The sequence below is a fragment of the Ornithodoros turicata genome, unplaced genomic scaffold (genome assembly GCF_037126465.1).
Source record: "Ornithodoros turicata isolate Travis unplaced genomic scaffold, ASM3712646v1 ctg00000783.1, whole genome shotgun sequence".
In the NCBI taxonomy this organism is placed as follows: domain Eukaryota; kingdom Metazoa; phylum Arthropoda; class Arachnida; order Ixodida; family Argasidae; genus Ornithodoros; species Ornithodoros turicata.
This window is the reverse complement of record NW_026999401.1, coordinates 231,001-249,979: the sequence shown is the minus strand read 5'-3', so window position 1 is coordinate 249,979 and position 18,979 is coordinate 231,001. Positions and strand designations below refer to the sequence as shown.

The window sequence follows — 18,979 nt, the reverse complement described above, 5'->3', positions numbered from 1 at the left end:
TTAGCGCCACGCAAGGATATCGGGGATATCGGAGATATCGGCATCATTCTTTCCTCCTCCTCCTTTCATCAGTGGCGGTAATTTATCTCGTAAGTATGCTCGACACAAAGTTTGAAGGTTCAGCGCGGTTCTAGTAATGGTAATGATTACAGGAAACTAACTCATTACTTCGTAAGCACAAGTGACATCCGCTGGGCATTCTTTTGTTGGCGTCACCATTCCGCAAGTCGGCGTCTTTCATGCAGTGTCGTGGTTCTTCTAGATTAAGTTAGTTTAGGTTCCGTTAGTGTCAGGTTAGTGCGAGTTAGCTTAGTTCGCAACATGAGACAGTAATTGATGTTCCGAGGCTGGAACACATAGAAAGTACAGCCAGGACTAATACATACAAAGCCTCAAAGGGCCTAAGAAATTCACGATGAAAGATGAATAAGTCACTGAAAAGGTTAGTCTGCTGTAGGACTCGAACCCATGGCAAATCCATGAGATGTGGGTTTGAGTTCTACAGCTGGCTAATCTTTTTAAGTGACTTCCATCTTTCATCATTACTTTGCGGGTTAGTAAATCTTTAGGTTAGGTTCCGTTAGTTTAGGTAACTGAGCCTAGTTCCTCATGTCACTGACCTCTAGCCACAGCGAATGTTGCAACATGCCCCACATGAGGAGAGATCCATCTTTTTGCTCATTTTCAAAATTACATTCAAGAGTGAACATGTCTTCCCTCACCACTCCTGTGTCCAATAGTAGCTGTTTTGTTTTGTTTTTTTTACCGGTGCAAAGAGTAATTTTATAATAGCTGACCAGAGCGGAGGAACATCAATTTCCTGAAAATAACTCAAAGAACTATCCACATGTGCCAGGATAGATGGTCCCCTCCTTTACCATCACCCTTTAACATGTTCCAAATGTTACATGTTGAATCTGGAAAGTATTCAGATCCACGTATCGTATTTCTTTGGAAGGAGAAAAGTCTACGCAAAATTTCGCCACTAACTTCTCGCCGATGCCTCTTCCGACTCAACTGGGAAACCCATTCGGACGTGGTCGACCCTCTGACAAACGGTGAGTCAGCGTTTCTATCAACGCCCCATTAAAGGTTTTCATGTTCTGTGAGCGTACGAAAACCGTCGCTGTATTTGTTTCAATCCCGGACTAAATTTTTTCTTTCCTGTAATTTAGATGGAAGAAGGACACCAATAAGGAAGAAGCAAGAGATACTTGCGTCTACAAGTCATCACGTGCAGGCCCCTTGGAATCGCGACTCCAAGGAATGCCGCTCCCCCCGGAGTTCCGTGGTCGGGTCTTAAGAGTGAAATTGGAACCGCTTGATGTAGCATGCCTAGCAGGAGAGGGCCAGGCACATCAACAGCACTGCGGTGAGTATCCATCTGGAGGTGACGCATATGGTAAGGTCCTGGTAAATTCATTCAGTCATGTGGGGAATGTTTTATAGATAAAGTATGACTCTTTTGGGTTAAATGCCTGAAACGAATTCGGGAGGGAAAAAATATTTTCCGCTGTCACGGTTCCCACTGGTCCGCGAAACACTCAAATGTCCTAGAATTTGAAAATGCAGTTTTAAATGTTTATAAAAAAAAAACTGGAATTTCCCACAGTCCCCGAAAACCCTCGATGTTGCATCTTTTATTCTCGCAGGGCCGGTAGCGGAAATTCCACTTATTCCGATATACCGGGTGTCTCAGGTAAATCCCCGGGCTAAATAATTCGCGAACCGGTGCACCAATCGAATGACTTTCTTTTTTACAAGTATCTGTCCAATACCGCCTACAAGATGCGCACCGCGTGAATGAGCGGGAGGCGCTCATTATTTGAATAAAAGTTCCAATGAGTTTCGTGAAAAAAGCTAACTTCTAAAGCAGGGCGCCGTCGGCATTAAAATGGGTACTACCCCTTTTGGGACCTTCAGTGGACACCTTTTAGAGAAAAATCTGCCACCGAAGCGGGTCATTTGTTGCAGTAATTAATTGGTTTCGGTTTACATATTTTTGTCGCGGCTGGTCGCGGTGAAGCGCAAAAGGACGCTCTTTCACTCCCATGTCCACCAATGAATTACATCCTTTTGCGCTTCGCCGCGACCAGCCGGGACAAAAATACGTAAACTGAAACCAATTAATTACTGCAACAAATGACCCGCTTCGGTGGCAGATTTTTCTCTAAAAGGTGTCCACTGAAGGTCCCAGAAGGGGTAGTACCCATTTTAATGCCGACGGCGCCTTGTTTTAGAAGTTAGCTTTTTTTCACGAAACTCATTCGAATTTTTATTTAAATAATGAGCGCCTCCCACTCATTCACACGGTGCGCATCTTGTAGGCGGTATTGGACAGATACTTGTAAAAAAGAAAGTTATTCGATTGGTGCACCGGTTCGCGAATTATTTAGCCCGGGGATTTAACTGAGACACCCGATATATACGGGGTTAGCACTCCTTGCGATAGGAATCTAACCTGACAATTGGAACCAAATTAATTCCCACAACGCTACCAATTAGAATAAAAACGCACCGAAAAACAGAGCCGTCTTTGGCAGCAACGAATGGGATTTCCAGAAGGCACACTTTGACAGCATCCAATGAGACAGCAGGAGAAGAACACCCATCCCGATCTTGACTGCGTGCATTTGGAACGGGACCGATCGTAGTGTTCAGAATATGTGTGGCATGGCGAATTTTCAACTGACAACAATTATCATCGTGCCATTCGGACAACGCCGCCAATCCGCTTCACAGCGCGGATTGTTTTTCACCGACCTGACACGTGATTGGAATTTGGGTAGAGAGAAATCTAGTTTAAAGGGAACCAGCCATAAACTGATTCGCACAAGGGGATAATTGGGGCTAATCGGGTGGAATAACTCGGGAAAACTAAGACCCTGCGTATAGAATGCTCTTGGTGAACATGACACAGTAATATTCTACAGACGTACCATTCAAACAATGAGGCAAAAAATGGTGCTCGCCAGTGAATAAGATAAGTATTTAAAGAGATTGTAACGTTTATTTTACTGAAAAACAAGCTGTCTAACAGAGTCCGTCCATCATCAGGTGTGATACATTGAACACTTGGTGGAGATATATTTATACTAATGTACATCAGGGAAAGGGGACAAAGAAGGTGGTGAGGAGGAAATGCAATTTGAGAATCGGTTGATCGATTCACAGAAGGATAGAAGCGCAATAGTTTGTGGATGCTCAGTAAAGCTGTTCAGTTGTGTCCTCATCTTCGTCCGTGTCCTTTGGGTTGCGTTCAAGTATGAGTGAGTCGACCCACTCCGCGAAACTTACCATCTCTGGTCGCCTACGTGAGCGACATTGCAGAACGAGACGACTTGTCCTTGAACAAATTCAATTTATTTGATTGCGGTGTCCCTCAAAGTCGTGGGGGACACTTCCTCACACACTTCCTTTCGCACGCACTTCTTTGCGAAAATCGAGCAGGTGGGGCTAAATCGCACTAGTACTACTTTTTAGTAATTAGTAGTAGCACTAATACTTTTACTAATTCTTTTAGACCATTTCTGTCGAGATACTGCGCATAGTTTTTTTTTTTGGGGGGGGGGGGGGGCTCTGTGTTTATCCGTGGAGGACTTCATATTTCTGTAAAAAAAAGAAGTCAGGTTTAGTTGAAAAAACAAAATAAATTTCTCGCAATTAAAAATTGTCCAAAGCCTTCCTCGATGGAGTCAAAAGTTTGCAAGAGGTAATTGCCAATTGAACATTTGTTGCCATTGCCCATTGAACATTGTTCCTATGCGTTCACGTATAGATATTTTGAAATATAGTTTTTTTCCTCATACAGTTGATGAATGGAATAGGTTACCTGATGCTATAAGGGAATTGCCTGTGAATGACTTTTGTAACCAAGCATGCCTGCTCCTGCTATAGCCTCACAGAAGCTGCAGTATATGAAATAAATTTAAATCCAGACTCGATTTGGATTGATTTACGCCCGTTTTGTCTCCTGAAATCCCTCACACTCTACGGAGGTGCTCATCACTTTAGTGAAAGCTTTGCAATGTAGCTTACCTCAATAATGTTCTACCTCAATAACGTCTTACCTAAATAACGTCTTACCTTAATAACGTCTTACCTTGATAACGTCTTACCTCAATAGTGTCTTACCTCAATAATGTTTTACTTCAATAACGTTTTACTTCAATAAAGTCTTACTTCAATAACGTTTTACTTCAGGCATGACAGCTGGGACGTGTGACATTAAACAAGAACCTCGAGAGGAATCTTCAAAGGAACATGCAATCATCAAAGTCAAAACGGAGCCTTATGAAGTTGTAATCTTGACTGGGCAGGACCTAATGGGGCACAACTGTCAGTCAACATCAGAAGGTAAATACAAAATGGTCGAGGACATTTAGTCAACACCACTCTGAATAGCGTGACAAAAAGAGGGATACAACAGAAATGCACTTCAGTTTTCTTTCTGCCATGTATCAGCTTTCATGCTCACGTTCTGTTCAATGGAAGATTCTGAAAGTTATGGAAAATAGACGTGGAGGTTCTTTATCAAATTTCACGTCACCGTTGCATCTCAATATAAGGAAGTAGATAATGACCAAGTTGCATTTTTTGTGCTCATGCGGCTCCACTGTAATACATGTCTTCCATGTGTTTTGCCTCTCTTTCCTAGTTATGCAATTGCTAAGAATTCCTGTTAGTAATTAAGTATTGTGTGTAAAAATCTGAGCTTCGAAAACTGCTGTCGATTCTGAAGCCATTCCTGAGGTGTTCAGCTGCGTTAGTTCCTTTTCCGGATTTTGTGATGGGTTTGAAAAACCTGTATTTAAAAAGCGATTTCATTTGGTGTGCTTAAAATAAATCTGGATTTAGGGTGATTTGATTTACTCGAACAAATTGTGATAAAATGCTTCATAACTGGTGTAAAAAGTGGCAACTAGTCTTTAACTTTTCTAAATGCGCCGTGCTGTCTTTTACCAAAAGGAAGAGCCCTCTTTCATTTTCTTAGGTACTTGACGGTGACGCAATACTTAAGGCTGATACGTATAAATATCTGGGTCTGTATTTTTTCTTCTAACCTAAGCTGGAAAGGAAAACCCCGTTTCAAAATTGTTTCGTCCAATGCTGTGCAGAAGCTTGGCTACCTGAAAGGAACGTTAAAATTGGCCTCCAGAGATACCAAGCTCCTTGCATATAAAACCTTAGCACGTCCAATTTTAGAGTACACTTGTGTCGTTTGGGACCCTCATTTCAATAGTGACATTAATGTTCTAGAATCAATTCAAAGTAAGGCGATTTCTTATGAAACGTTAACGACAGTCAGTTTTCTCCATCTTCCGAACTGAGTTCATTGGGTCTGATCCCATTGCGGCAGAGGCGTGCCGTTGAAAGGATAAAATTTTTGCATTTAATGGCAGGGAAGGGTATCGGTAATGGTAACGGAAACAGAAACGGTATATTACCGAAATTGGAGATGGTAACCATAACGAAAACGCAGAACTATCCACATGTGCCAGGATAGTTGATCTCCTCCTTTACCGTCACTCTTTAACATGTTCCAAATGTTACATGTTGAATCTGGAAAGTATTCAAATCCACGTATCGTATTTCTTTGGAAGGAGAAAAGTCTACGCAAAATTTCGCCAATAACTTCTCACTGATGCCGTCTCAACTGGGAAACCCATTCGGACGTGGTCGACCCTCTGACAAACGGTGAGTCATCGTATCTGTCAACGCCCCATTAAAGGTTTTCATGTTCTGTGAGCGTACGAAAACCGTCGCTGTATTTGTTTCAATCCCGGACTAACTTTTCTCTTTCCTGTAATTTAGACGGAAGAAGGACACCAATAAGGAAGAAGCAAGAGATACTTGCGTCTACAAGTCATCACGTGCAGGCCCCTTGGAATCGCGACTCGGAGAAATGCCGCTCCCCCCGGAGTTCCGTGGTCGGGTCGTGAGAGTGAAATTGGAACCGCTTGATGTAGCATGCCTAGCAGAAGAGGGCCAGGCACATCAACAGCACTGCGGTGAGTATCCATCAGGAGGTGACGCATATGGTAAGGTCCTGGTAAATTATACAGTCATGTGGGGAATGCTTTATAGATAAAGTATGACTCTTTTGGGTTAAATGCCCGAAACAAATTCGGGAGGGAAAAAATATTGTCCGCTGTCACGGTTCCCACTGGTCCTCGAAACACTCGAACGTCCTAGAATTTGAAAATGCAGTTTTAAATGTTTATAAAAAAAACCCTGGAATTTCCCACAGTCCTCGAAAACCCTCGATGTTGCATCTTTTATTCTCGCAGAGCCGGTAGCGCAAATTCCACTTATCCCGATATACCGGGTGTTTAAAGACTATTTAAAGAGATTGAAACGTTTATTTTACTGAAAAACAAGCTGTCTAACAGAGTTCGTCCACCATCAGGTGTGATACATTGAACACTTGGTGTAGATATTTATACTAATGTACATCAGGGAAAGGGGACAAAGAAGGTGGTGAGGAGGAAATGCAATTTCAGAATTGGTTGATCGATTCACAGAAGGATAGAAGAGCAATAGTTTGTGGATGCTCAGTAAAGCTGTTCAGTTGTGTCCTCATCTTCGTCCGTGTCCTTTGGGTTGCGTTCAAGTATGAGTGAGTTGACCCACTCCGCGAAACTTAACATCTCTGGTCGCCTACGTGAGCGACATTGCAGAACGAGACGACTTGTCCTTTAACAAATTCAATTTATTTGATTGCGGTGTCCCTCAAAGTCGTGGGGACACTTCCCCTCACACTTCCTTTTGCGCGCACTTCTTTGCAAAAATCAAGCAGGTGGGGCTAAATCGCACTAATACTACCGTATTTATTCGATTCTAAGGCGAGTTTTTTTTCGCAAAATTGGAGTCCAAAAGCCGCCCCCCGCCTTACATTCGTGACCGGAGCCTTCCGTTACGCGCCATCATGCAACCGCAGGCACCCTCGCCTCGCCTGTCATCTCCCCTTTCGCCCACGTGACGAGGGCGCGCCGGCGCGGCGCGCAGCGTCTGGCGTCTTCCTGTAAAGTTTCGTTTCGTTGTCGCGATATTGCGGCCATCGGCAGTTCGGTGGTTCCAGTTGCGACTGATTTCCACCGTGATTCGCAAAACGATTACCGATGGCAACCCGTTGTGTGCACTACGATGCGGCTTTCAAGAGGAAGGCTATCCTTGACGATGAAGCCTTAGGCAACTGTGCAGCGGGAAGAAAGCATAACGTTCCGGAGAACAATGTGCTCGCGTGTACCGCCGACGTCCGAAAGTTGCTCCCATACATCGCGTTTAAACGCAAGACAATTCCAGCGAACGAACCGTTTCCGAAGGGTGTCATTGTGCGATGTCAAGAGCACGGTCAAGAGAAGGGGTAGATGACAGAAAAACTCATGTGAACAAAGAAAACACGGACTACTCGGACGCCGATGACTTGTGAGTGTTCTGTATGCAATAAATGTTGTTCTAGTCTTCCTTACGGGTGAGTCTAAATTTTTCCCTAATTTTAATGGCTAAAGTACACCCCCGCCTTAGAATCGTGACCGCCTTAGAATCGAACAAATACGGTACTTTTTAGTAATTAGTAGTAGCACTAATACTTTTACTAATTCTTTTAGACTATTTCTGTCGAGATACTGTGCATAGTTTTTTTTTGGGGGGGGGGGGGGCCTGTGTTTATCCGTGGAGGACTTCATATTTCTGTTAAAAAAAAAGAAGTCAGGTTCAATTGAAAAAACAAAATAAATTTCTCGCAATTAACAATTGTCCAACGCCTTCCTCGATGGAGTCAAAAGTTTGCAAGAGGTAATTGCCCATTGAACATTGTTCCCATGCGTTCACGTATACATGTTTTTAAATAGTTTCTTTCCTCTTACAGTTGATGAATGGAATAGGGTACCTGATGCTGTAAGGGAATTGCCTGTGAATGACTTTTGTAACCAAGCATGCCTGCTCCTGCTATAGCCTCACAGAAGCTGCAGTATATGAAATAAATTTAAATCCAGACTCGATTTGGATTGATTTACGCCCGTTTTGTCTCCTGAAATCCCTCACACTCTACGGATGTGCTCATCACTTTAGTGAAAGCTTTGCAATGTAGCTTACCTCAATAACGTCTTACCTTAGTAAGTTCTTACCTTAATAACGTCTTACTTCAATAATGTTTTACCTCAATAACATTTTACCTCAATAACACTTTACCTCAATAACGTTTTACCTCAATAAAGTTTTACTTCAATAAAGTCTTACTTCAGGCATGACAGCTGGGACGTGTGACATTAAACAAGAACCTCGAGAGGAATCTTCAAAGGAACATGCAATCATGAAAGTCAAAACGGAGCCTTATAACGTTGCAATCTTGACTGGGCAGGATCTAAAGGGACACAACTGTCAGTCAACATCAGAAGGTAAATACAAAATGATCGAGGATATTTAGTCAACACCAATTTCAATAGCGTGACAAAAAGAGGGATACAACAGAAATGCACTTCAGTTTTCTGACAGACAGGTATCAGCTTTCATGCACACGTTCTGTTCAATGGAAGATTCTGAAAGTTATGGAAAATAGACGTGGAGATTCTTTATCAAATTTCACGTCACAGTTGCATCTCAATGTAAGGAAATAGCTAATGACCAAGTTGCATTTTTTGTGCTCATGCGGCTCCACTGTAATACATGTCTTCCATGTGTTTTGCCTCTCTTTCCTAGTTATGCAATTGCTAAGAATTCCTGTTAGTAATTAAGTATTGTGTGTAAAAATCTGAGCTTCGAAAACTACGGTCGATTCTGAAGCCATTCCAGAGGTGTTCTGCTGCGTTAGTTCCTTTTCCGGATTTTGTGATGGGTTTGAAAAACCTGTATTTAAAAAGCGACTTCATTTGGTGTGCTGAAAATAAATCTGGATTTAGGGTGATTTGATTTACTCGAACAAATTGTGATAAAATGGTGGACATAACTGGTGTAAAAAGTGGCAACTAGTCATTAACTTTTATAAAAGTGGGTAGAGACGTAGAGTCGGCAGTGATGGCCACTAACTACTTCTAAAGTAGTTAACTATAACTTCCTCGCGATGGAGTAGTTTAACTAGTAGTTCAACTACTGCAATATATTTTAGCTACATCTGTAACTACTAAACGTTGTCCATCATCACCAATCCCATTCTAAAGTGTTCTTGGACACCTAAATATGAGTCACAAGCAGTGATAAAAGTGAAGATTTAGTACACATGCACGGCACAATTGCTCTGCACCTCCGTTCTCGTCAAACAAGTAGCTCAAGGTAAGCTCGGATCGGAAGCACAATCGTGCCGTAAAGCTTGCGGCAAAATCGCAAGAAGTAGTAGGCGCCTGCAGTTACCGAACTACTGTAGTTAACTACTCGAAATAGTAGTTTAACTAGTGGTACTTCTTCCTTTCTCTGCTCGGCCGACGTCACCATGCTAGCATACGGTTATATAGTTATACCATTCCTGTGCTGTTTTTTTTTCACTCTCAGAGAAGCAGATGACCGTTGTTTCTTTCCACCTGTGTCTGAGTGATCTTCTTCCCAAATCTTCTTCGTCCATTGTTTTCTTCCGGGAATGTAACGCAGAGGCTGGCGTGGTGTACTACTTGTCCTCTTCATGCAGGGTGAAGTAAAGCGTTGGCCTTCGGAAGGGAAAGTTTTTGAGACTCCTCTCCACGTTCTTGTTTCGGTTTGGTTGCTCCCTTATTTGAGGCATAATTCGTCACACGAGAAACAAACAAAGTTGATGGCAGGTATCGTGCAGCAATTTTTGCACCGATCGTTGCGAAATATCCGTTTAGTACCGCTGAGAGAGCATAGAAAGGCCCGTGGGCTTCAGTTCCTTTTTCAGTTACTCAATGGTCAATTTCGTATCTATCGTCGGGACGACGTCACTCCACAAGTACCCATATCAACAAGGCTAAGCTGTCCGCTCATCGCACTCAAAGCATTCCAGCGGAGGACTGACTGCTTTAAGTACTCGTTCATTTCCACGAACCATCGAAGAATGGAATTCTGTGTCTCACACTGCTCAGGTCTCAGACCGCTCTGTCACGCCATTTGTGAAAGGCCTGAACGCGGTCACATGATGCGATATATGTGCCTCGTTGTAAATTATTTTGGAATTTCTGTGCCCCTCCTACTTCGACCCTTTGAGGGTTTGTAGGGTATCTCATCAATATAAATAAAATTTAGTGCTGTGTATGTGGGATATAAGCCCCAGTTAAGGCCCAAACGTGAAAAAGTGTTGCTCGTTCTGCGCGTCCTTGTGACGTGTGGATGGCATGGCTGCATTTTCCATGCATAGCATGAATCTTTGCCTGGTGTTCCAAGTGTCAAAGTAGAAGGGTCCATCTATCTTCTTGAAGGACACAACGAATGAGAACAGCTTGGAAGAGGTTAGGGAAAGAGCACATTTTGGACCAACTTTTTTTTGGTTCGTTTTCAGGACATTTTTGGTCGATCAGTGTTCTTGTAGGAGCCAGAGATTATTCGTGCTTGTAGAGGAGGTGGTGTCTCTCTACACGAGTCCCTGACTGGTGATGATCGAACGTCCCTGACTCGTTCTCGAAGTTCGACCCCCTAACCGCTTTGGGCGAGCATCGCTTGTCTTCAGAAAAACAGCTTTCGTTTGATTCCTTTGGGAAAACTGTGACTCGTCCACACGACGTTCTGGTTCTGCAAGGGTGTAGGGGGCAGCACTGTATGTCTCTGAGTGAGCTTTGTGTCGCCATTTGAAGCTAAAAAGGTGAGCTGACAGCGCAGGTTTTTAAACCTCTCATGCATCGCATTTGTCACAAAAACGAAGTTACCACGAGATTTGTGAGGACTCGCCTGGTGACACCAGCGATATGTGTCCGGGAAGCAGAGACGAAAGCGATGATTTGTAGCATCTGAGCTCTTCGGGCAAAGAGGACGATGACAGTGTGGCTGGCTTAGCAAGCAGCCATCACTGGTGTTCTCACAACAAAATATGACCCACCGTCTTCTCCTCGTTGGTCCCTATTCGTTGTCGGGGCATTCAGGAAGCATTTCGATATTTCGGGTGTTGATGAATTTGCCGAATACTTTGAGCTTCCTACATTTGTGTATTCTCTCTGTCACCTTTCTGCAGAATGTAATATCTCCGCCATCTCTTTATATAGAGCAGAAATTTTTGCGCCAGCCTCTATGGAATGCCATGTTTTTGCACACTGTCACAATGAGTCTGAAAAGTGTTCTACTGCTCTTCCAACAGATGCTCAGATGGGAGAGAAGTGTTCTGGGCGCAACATCTATCCCGCTGCATTGTGGACGTCTGGAAGTGATGAGAACCATGTGGCGAACCATACTGACAAGAGGCCATACAAGAGCGATGTCTGCCCTGCAGAGTTCAGCCTGAGTGGGAACACAAAGCAGCACAAGCAGACACGTTCATGCAAGAAACCATACAAGTGCGATGTCTGCCCTGCGAAGTTCAGCCGCAGTTCGGACGTACAGCGGCACAAGCGGGCACACACGGTCGAGAAACCATACAAGTGTGATGTCTGCCACGCAGAGTTCCGTCAGAGCTGGACCCTACAGCAGCACAAGCGGACACACACGGGTGAGAAGCCATACAAGTGCAATGTCTGCCCCGCGAAGTTCAGGCAGACCGGACAGTTATGGCATCACAAGCGGACACACACAGGCGAGAAGCCACATAAGTGCGATGTCTGTCTTGCAAAGTTCAGCCGCAGTTGGCACCTACAGCAGCACAAGCGGACACACACGGGTGAGAAGCCATACAAATGCGATGTCTGCCCTGCGAAGTTCAGCCGCAGTTGGTACCTACAGCAGCACAAGCGGACACACACGGGCGAGAAACCATACAAGTGCAATGTCTGCCCTGCGAAGTTCAGCCAGAGTGGGATCCTACAGCGGCACAAGCGGACACACACGGGCGTGTCCGCTTGTGATGCGAGAAGGCAAGGCGAGAAGCCATACAAGTGCGATGTCTGCCCCGCAAAGTTCAGCAGGGGCGCGGACCTAAGGAAGCATATGCGGACACACACGGGAGAGAAGCCATACAAGTGTGATGTCTGCAAAGCAAAGTTCAGACAGCGCAGAACCTTGTCACGTCACAAGCGGACACACACGGGTGAGCTGCCATAAACTTGCAACCTCTGCCTTGCAGTGTGATACAAGTGTTCTGTCCTGCAACATATCAGAAGCAGGCACCCTGAGATGAGAAGCCATAAAAGGGCATTCTCTGTTCTCCAGACCTGAGGCACAGTACAAACCTGCAGTGTAACAAGAAGACCTACATGGGTGTGAAGACATACAAATGCAACCTCTCTACTGCAGAGTTCATGTACAGCACGAGCACACAGAGTTAGAGAAGAAGCTGCTATAATAAATCAATCCAAAGAAATAAAAGAATATTTCTACAAGACGTCACGACTTGTAAGATGAATCCCTTTGTGAGCCTTCTGTGTTACGAGCATCTGTTGTGGAATGCGTTACAATTTGTAACAATTTCTGAATGACATCTCAGGAGAAATCAGGAAGAGAGAATTACGTTTGATATGAGAGATTAAAGTCTGTGACGTCAGTCACAAGAATTTTTTTTGTGTGTGTCAAAAGGGTTGACTGGAGACTACAACGACTAGAAGTACAGCTCCCGTCAACCTTAGTAATAACATGGGGAAAAAAGTGGCCTCATTCCGTCATATGCGAAAAAAGAGGTGGAGGGCATCCATTGGGCAGTGCCAGTGTAACAGGAATTGAACACAGTCTCTCGAGTAGAGTGTTGACGGCGATGGCATACAAGGCGGAAGAGAGAGGACTTCCTTGACGAAACCCACAAGTTTCATAAAAAAGCGGCTTCTAGCACCCCCTATACAACACGTACTTCCACATACCTAACCCAAGCAACGGCGAACCCGTATGCCCCCAGCCTATGTCCCAGTCTATGTCCCGCGGACAATGTCCTTTACTGTGCCATACTGGCCCAGCACTGAAACGATGTGCGCGTCATCCATACCAACCGGTGCCTTAGACACCGTAACTACGGTGAGGTTGCTTCCCAAAGAAACCAAAGGAATGGCAACACCATTTACATCTATAGAGGCCAAACCTTTCAAGGTTGCAGCCCCCTTCGAGAGACATAGCCTTGAGCTCAAAATCTGACTCATCCTGGTGCTGAAAAAGATCGAATACAGACACCAGGAACCTTCTTCGCCAGAGCGAGAAGGAATTCCACGGCTGGCCATGGTACACACAGACACACGCCAAAGGAATAACACTAGCCCATCAACAGAATTACACAAAGGGAAACACGCAGGTACATACAGGGTTATTCTAGCAAACGTTACACATTTCGATCGCATTGTAAAAATCAGAAGACTAGGTTTGGCCCATCCCAAAGTTTGCAGAGTGATAACTATTTATCTGAAGTTTCATTCAAATTTTTTCTAAGCGCTACGGTCATGTAGAAAGAAAATTAAAAATAAAGCAAGATCTCGGCCCATGCATTTTCAATGGTCTATCCCACACAAACACCGCCATTTTTCCTCGTGTCTGCTTCACATTCACCTCACTTCACACAGGTGGCGCTGCCTACAACGATGTGATAGGGAGCCTCCATGTGCGTCCCCTTTTGCGGAGAAGCCGCAGCAACCCATGGAGGCTCCCTACGATGTGACATGTCGATTCTGACGTTATGCACCAATCCCCTTGTTCCAGTCTTGTTCTGTATGCCGGTGCCACCTGTGTGTGGCGAAATGGAGCTAAAGCGCACACAGCAGAAAATGGCAGCTTTTGAGTGAGATAGGCTATAGAAAATGCATGGAGTGAAATTTTGCTCGATTTTTGATTTTTCTTTACAGGACCATAATGCTCACAAAAAATTTCAACAAAACTTCAGACAAATGGCTACCAGTCTGCAAGGTTTGGTGTTGGATAAACCCCGTCTTCTATTTTTACTATGCGATCAAATAGTGTAACGTTTGCTAGGACTAACCCTGTAGATATTACAGAAAATCAGAACAAGGACAGAATGACTCACCACAGCTCAGCTTCGTCGTCGTCCTCGTAAATGATTACCATTTTCTTTTTTGTCATGGAGTGTGTTTTGGATTTCGTATTGGGAACTGTTGGATGGGACAAGCCCACTGTTGCGATTTTATGTGTGTGTATTGGCATCAAATGGAAGGCCGCGGCTTCCATTAGCATCTCAGACGGACTCTAACAACATTCTGAACACCAACTCTCGCCCGGCGACTAAGGCTGTTTAGAGATTGCTCTAAGTGTCCGTTTCGCCGTGCAACAGTCCATGACACTGGAAAGCCGTAAGTGGGAGAACAACACGAGGATGTGGACACCTCATAGGTTTTTCTTTTTTTTTTTTGTATTGTTGACTGATTAGACATTGTTAACTCACACCTGGTTAACATAGAACTGTGTATTGCAAACTGTAGGATGGGTTAACATAGAACTTGGTATTACCAACCGTAGGATGGGACAAGCGTAAGCTTGCCCACATCACGCTCCAAAAATAAATCTGTCTCGCATACTTCCATACGTGAAGTTTATGTGGAGTTCAATAAGTGGAGTGGAGGTGGCGCACACTAACAAATGCCTAGGGTTGATCGAAGGATGCCAGCACAGAGGGCATGGCCACTTAATCCTGTGGATGACACCGCAAAGATTGACGAAATATTCGCTGCACTCTTTCGCACTTTAGCTTCGCCCTGCACTCTAACTTGACGTTATTTTGATGTGGCACTTAACTCACCAATTACGGTCAAGGATTCCATATGGAACGTGGAGAAAACGGAACATAGAACTTGGTTATCTAAGCAGCACTCTTGAATTGTTTTCAAACTATGAGCTTTTCAAAATACTTCCAATCTCGTGACAGCCTATACATACAATCGTATTGTGAATGTCCAAACCAATTATTTTCATTCCTTTTTTTTTTTTTTCATCCGTATTTTGTAGGGTGCATAAGTATATGTGTGTGTTGTTGCACCCATGATCAGTTGGGGGGGGGGGGGCGAAGTGAGGCGAGTTTTGGTATCGAGCCCCCCCCCCCCCCCCCCCCACCTACCTTGGAGGTCTGGCTACGCCACTGCCCCCAGAAAACGTGGCATTAAATTTTAATAGAAAATCTACACCAAAATCTACGCTATTATCATAGCGGTCAACGGCATTTGCTCTTACTAGGTTTTTGCCCTCTCCTAATGTGCAAGTCATATGTATAACAGTTTAACTATATATATATATATATATATGTAATATGTAAATTTTTGCAAACTTAACTTGGACATTTGCCAAGTATATAGGTCACTTTTTTACCCCACCGCAATGTAAAGAGCGTGCCCAAGTTACTTAATTATATTAATGATATAATTCACTGGGATATTGTGGAGCTATTGTATCGGAAAAAATAGCCGATCATGTATGCTTCGGAGCTCCACAGGACAGCGCGCGACGAATTTTTCAGCGCAAAATTGCCAGTTGGAAGAAACCAAGCCCACACCGGCACTGTAGAAAGAGATACAGGTAGTGACTGTAGCTGGAACCATACCTCCTGAATATCACTCTCAATTATCACGAATTTGCATGCATAATCAAAAAAGAAAAAAAAGTGAAAAATTTTGTCAGACTCAAATGATCGCCCGCCACTGCTGTTGTTTCGTTACAACGACCTGTGGCAACAAATTCCAATCGCAAATGGTGCGTGGAAATGGCGTATACTTGAAACAATATCGACGTGAATCTACGTCAGTGTATTCGCCTGTCCTAATAAATCTGTCTGAAAAGCCACGTAAATTTCCTGTTTGGTGTACGTTGGAATAGAAGTGCCGTAAGGATAGAAAATAAATCTCAGTGCTTGATTTTGAACTCTTATTGTTAACTCCGTCATAATTTCCTTAGCGGTGATCCCAAATAACCCGGCCGGCCGAGGCCACAAAAAATATTTATACAAACTAAGTTTCGTTTCGCATGTTTGAAACCTTAAATTGCGTCTTAAATACCTAGTCTGCGATCTTCTAAATTATTATCCTTATATTGTTTATTATATTAATTGCTCTTATAAATTTGCTCTGCGCCGACATATCTCTCTTACAGAAACTATATGACGCCGAGCTGCGGTCAACAACTGATAATCCTTTCAATCTCGTTCACCTCCCAAGTCAAGATATGTTTCATGTACGAATGTCCAACGTATAATACGATACGAAGTGAATGCCGAGAGCGCGAGACAGTGCAAGGCATCTTCTCCGCATTACGGGGCTGCATCGGAAGAAAGTCCGCTTTACGGCACTCTCGTGTTAATTAGAGCATGGAAACCAGCTTTTCTTACACTGAATCTAAAAACATTATGTAAGACTTGAATAAAAAACACGAAGAATACATCGAACTAACTGCAAAATGAGGATCACTTTGCACTTTATTGTAAAATTGAAGCGAATATTTATCAATCTAATCGTACGACACCGCCGCGTTGGAATCACACTCCTCATCCCAGTATAAATAACGGTTCGGGGTGCATGTCCTTCGTACTTCCAAAGTACATATACTAAAATTGGAACGATACAGAGAAGATTAGCATGGCCCCTGCGCAAGGATGACACGCAAAATCGTGAAGCGTTCCACATTTTTTTCTAAATGCTGCGGCCGACGCTATGAGTTATCGGAGTTAGCATTATAAATGTAATGCAGATATAATATGGGGATGTGCACGGTTCCCGTTCTGGGTTTTTATTTTTGGGCGGATTCGCCGTGTATTTTTTGTTTTTATTTATTTTTGTGAAATCGGGGCGCGTTTTTCCGTGACTTTTCTGGCATGTACATACATGGTTTGTCCTGCAGTTATCGGCTAATATAATCGCAACATAGTTTCAAAACCGCGTAAGACCAGTATAAGATATCACAAAAGGAACCTTTTTTTTTGTCAATAAATCCCCCCCCCCACACACACAGGAAAGCGGTGGTACCCAAATCATCAAGATTTGTGCGTGCGTGTGTGTGTTAAATTTAACGTGTGCAGCGATTATTTCCCATAATCTTCGCTGGGGCATTGGTTTGTATTCGATGTTTCTCAGGGAACCAAATGGGGGGATCAAAAAATTACTGGCGTATGTTTTTTCGACGTTTTTTGGTTCGAACCGAAAACCCTACGGAGGTGCACAGCAGCAGAGCAAGCGTTTGGGCTGGTTGGCTCATATTGGATTAAAATCAATTAGTGCCGGTCCTTGTCCTTTTTATCCTCTGTCCTCGTCCTACCCAGCACTGGGGTTTCTTAATTGTTTTTAATCCAAGGTGTACAGAAATCCCAAACCGAGAAAACTTACATTTGTTGAAGTAATCACTGATTGGTTTCCACGAATAAAGCACATACATAATGTGTAACATGTGTGTGTGTGTCTATACCCTACATGCATGTCCGAAGTGCTGTCCGTTATGCCGAAGTGCTCCGAAAAGCACGATGTTTGGCTATTTTTTTCCGATAGAAAAGATCACTCCCCATGTTGTTGGGATAAAAAGTGACCTTTACTTGGCAATTTTCCCGAGTTCCATTCACAAATATTTACATAATTGAACTTACCTTACGTAACATTCACATCAGCAGGTGTCAAAAATCTAGCAAGAACAAATGCCGTCCATTGCATTTGCCTAAACCCGACTTGTGTGTGCATATAAGGACCACTGTTACGCTTTGACAAAAACAAGGTTATGTCGTGTCAGCCATCCAGGATCCACAAATGGAAGAATTTAATAAAGAAATACCACAAAATTGTTTAGCAGGACAAAAAGAGTGGGAGACAACCGGAAAATATATATGCTCACTTTGACCACATTAAGAGGAAAAAAGAAAGAAAGAAAGAACGTTGTCAGCATTTGCGGTATAGCACGTATGCCGTGATGGATGCCGTTTCAGCTCGGCGCACCTTGATGACATATGCATACCATGCGCTTCATCCGAAAAGCTCAGAGCTGCGCTGATCAATGACGCAGTATATTGCCACAACCGATTAAAAAAAAAAAAAGTCAGCAGTCGGAGGTATATGCAACTATGCGACACCCAATCAACTTCGTGATCAGATTAAACGCACATTTCTTTCTCACTCGGACCGCAACTGAGCATGGGAAGCAGTGATGGCCAGTGGTTAACTACATGTAGTTAAACTACTAGTTAAACTACCTGATTGTAGTTAAAAAGTAGTTATCAACTACTTGCAGAAATGTAGTGGCAACTACTAGTTAAACTACTATTTCGAGGAGTTAACTACAGCAGTTAGGTTACTGCAGGCACCAACTACTCCCGATTTTGCTGCAAACTTTACGGCATGATTGCGCTTCCGACTTTTACCTTGAGCTACTTGTTTGGTGAGAACGGAGGTGCAGAGCAATTGTGTCGTGCATGCGTACTACACCTTCACTTTTATCACTGCTTGTGATTAACATTTAGGTGTCCAAGAACACTATAGAATGGGATTGGTGTTGATGGACAACGTTAAGTAGTTATAGATGTACTTAAAATACATTGCAGTAGTTAAAGAAGTATAGTTTTAACTACCTTCCCTGAAAAGTAGTTGAACTAGTCTATGGATCTGCCCGATCGTCCACACTGAAATCTCTTGACCCTGTTCATCACTCAGCCTTAAGACTTGCAACTGGTGCATACCGTACGTCTCCAATACAGAGTTTGTATGTCGACACAGTTGAACCGTCTCTAATGTTTAGGAGGAAATTCTTAACCTTGTCTTATATGGCAAAAATTTTCTCACTTCAAGACCACCCTTGTCAAGGTATTTTGGAAAATGATCACATGAATAGATTATTTGAAAACAAGCCAAGGTGCATTCCAAGTTTTCCAATTCGTGGAAAACAGTTTGCGCAAGAATGTGGAGTTGAGCTGATAAAAGAACATATAATTCGTCCTCAAAATGAGACTGCACCATGGAGGAAAAAAGAAATTCTATGCAATTTCAAGTTAGAAAAGTACAATAAG

The 18,979-nt window shown here is 43.4% G+C and overlaps 1 protein-coding gene and 1 non-coding gene across 2 annotated transcripts; both read left to right on the top strand.

Annotated features, from left to right (window-relative positions):
* The first annotated feature begins 96 nt into the window (after positions 1-96).
* LOC135374880 (zinc finger protein ZFP2-like) lies at positions 97-12,417 on the top strand. Its single transcript, XM_064607810.1, has 9 exons — positions 97-139; positions 959-1,058; positions 1,176-1,372; positions 4,204-4,356; positions 5,604-5,697; positions 5,815-6,011; positions 8,247-8,399; positions 11,234-12,115; positions 12,238-12,417. The coding sequence occupies exons 2-9, from the start codon at positions 1,000-1,002 to the stop codon at positions 12,351-12,353; spliced, it is 1,851 nt and encodes a 616-aa protein (XP_064463880.1). The 5' UTR covers positions 97-139; positions 959-999; the 3' UTR covers positions 12,354-12,417.
* Positions 12,418-16,523: 4,106 nt separating this feature from the next.
* On the top strand, positions 16,524-16,626 carry LOC135374917 (U6 spliceosomal RNA). The gene has a single exon (XR_010417149.1). It is a non-coding gene; the product is annotated as a U6 spliceosomal RNA (small nuclear RNA).
* Positions 16,627-18,979: the final 2,353 nt, after the last annotated feature.

Bases quoted from the DNA above. Each gene is read 5' to 3' on its own strand.
- LOC135374880 (XM_064607810.1), top strand. From the start codon at position 1,000: ATGCCTCTTCCGACTCAACTGGGAAACCCATTCGGACGTGGTCGACCC. The intron at 5,698-5,814 runs GTGAGTCATCGT...CCTGTAATTTAG, and splicing joins GGTCGACCCTCTGACAAACG to ACGGAAGAAGGACACCAATA. The intron at 12,116-12,237 runs GTGAGCTGCCAT...TCTGTTCTCCAG, and splicing joins TCACAAGCGGACACACACGG to ACCTGAGGCACAGTACAAAC.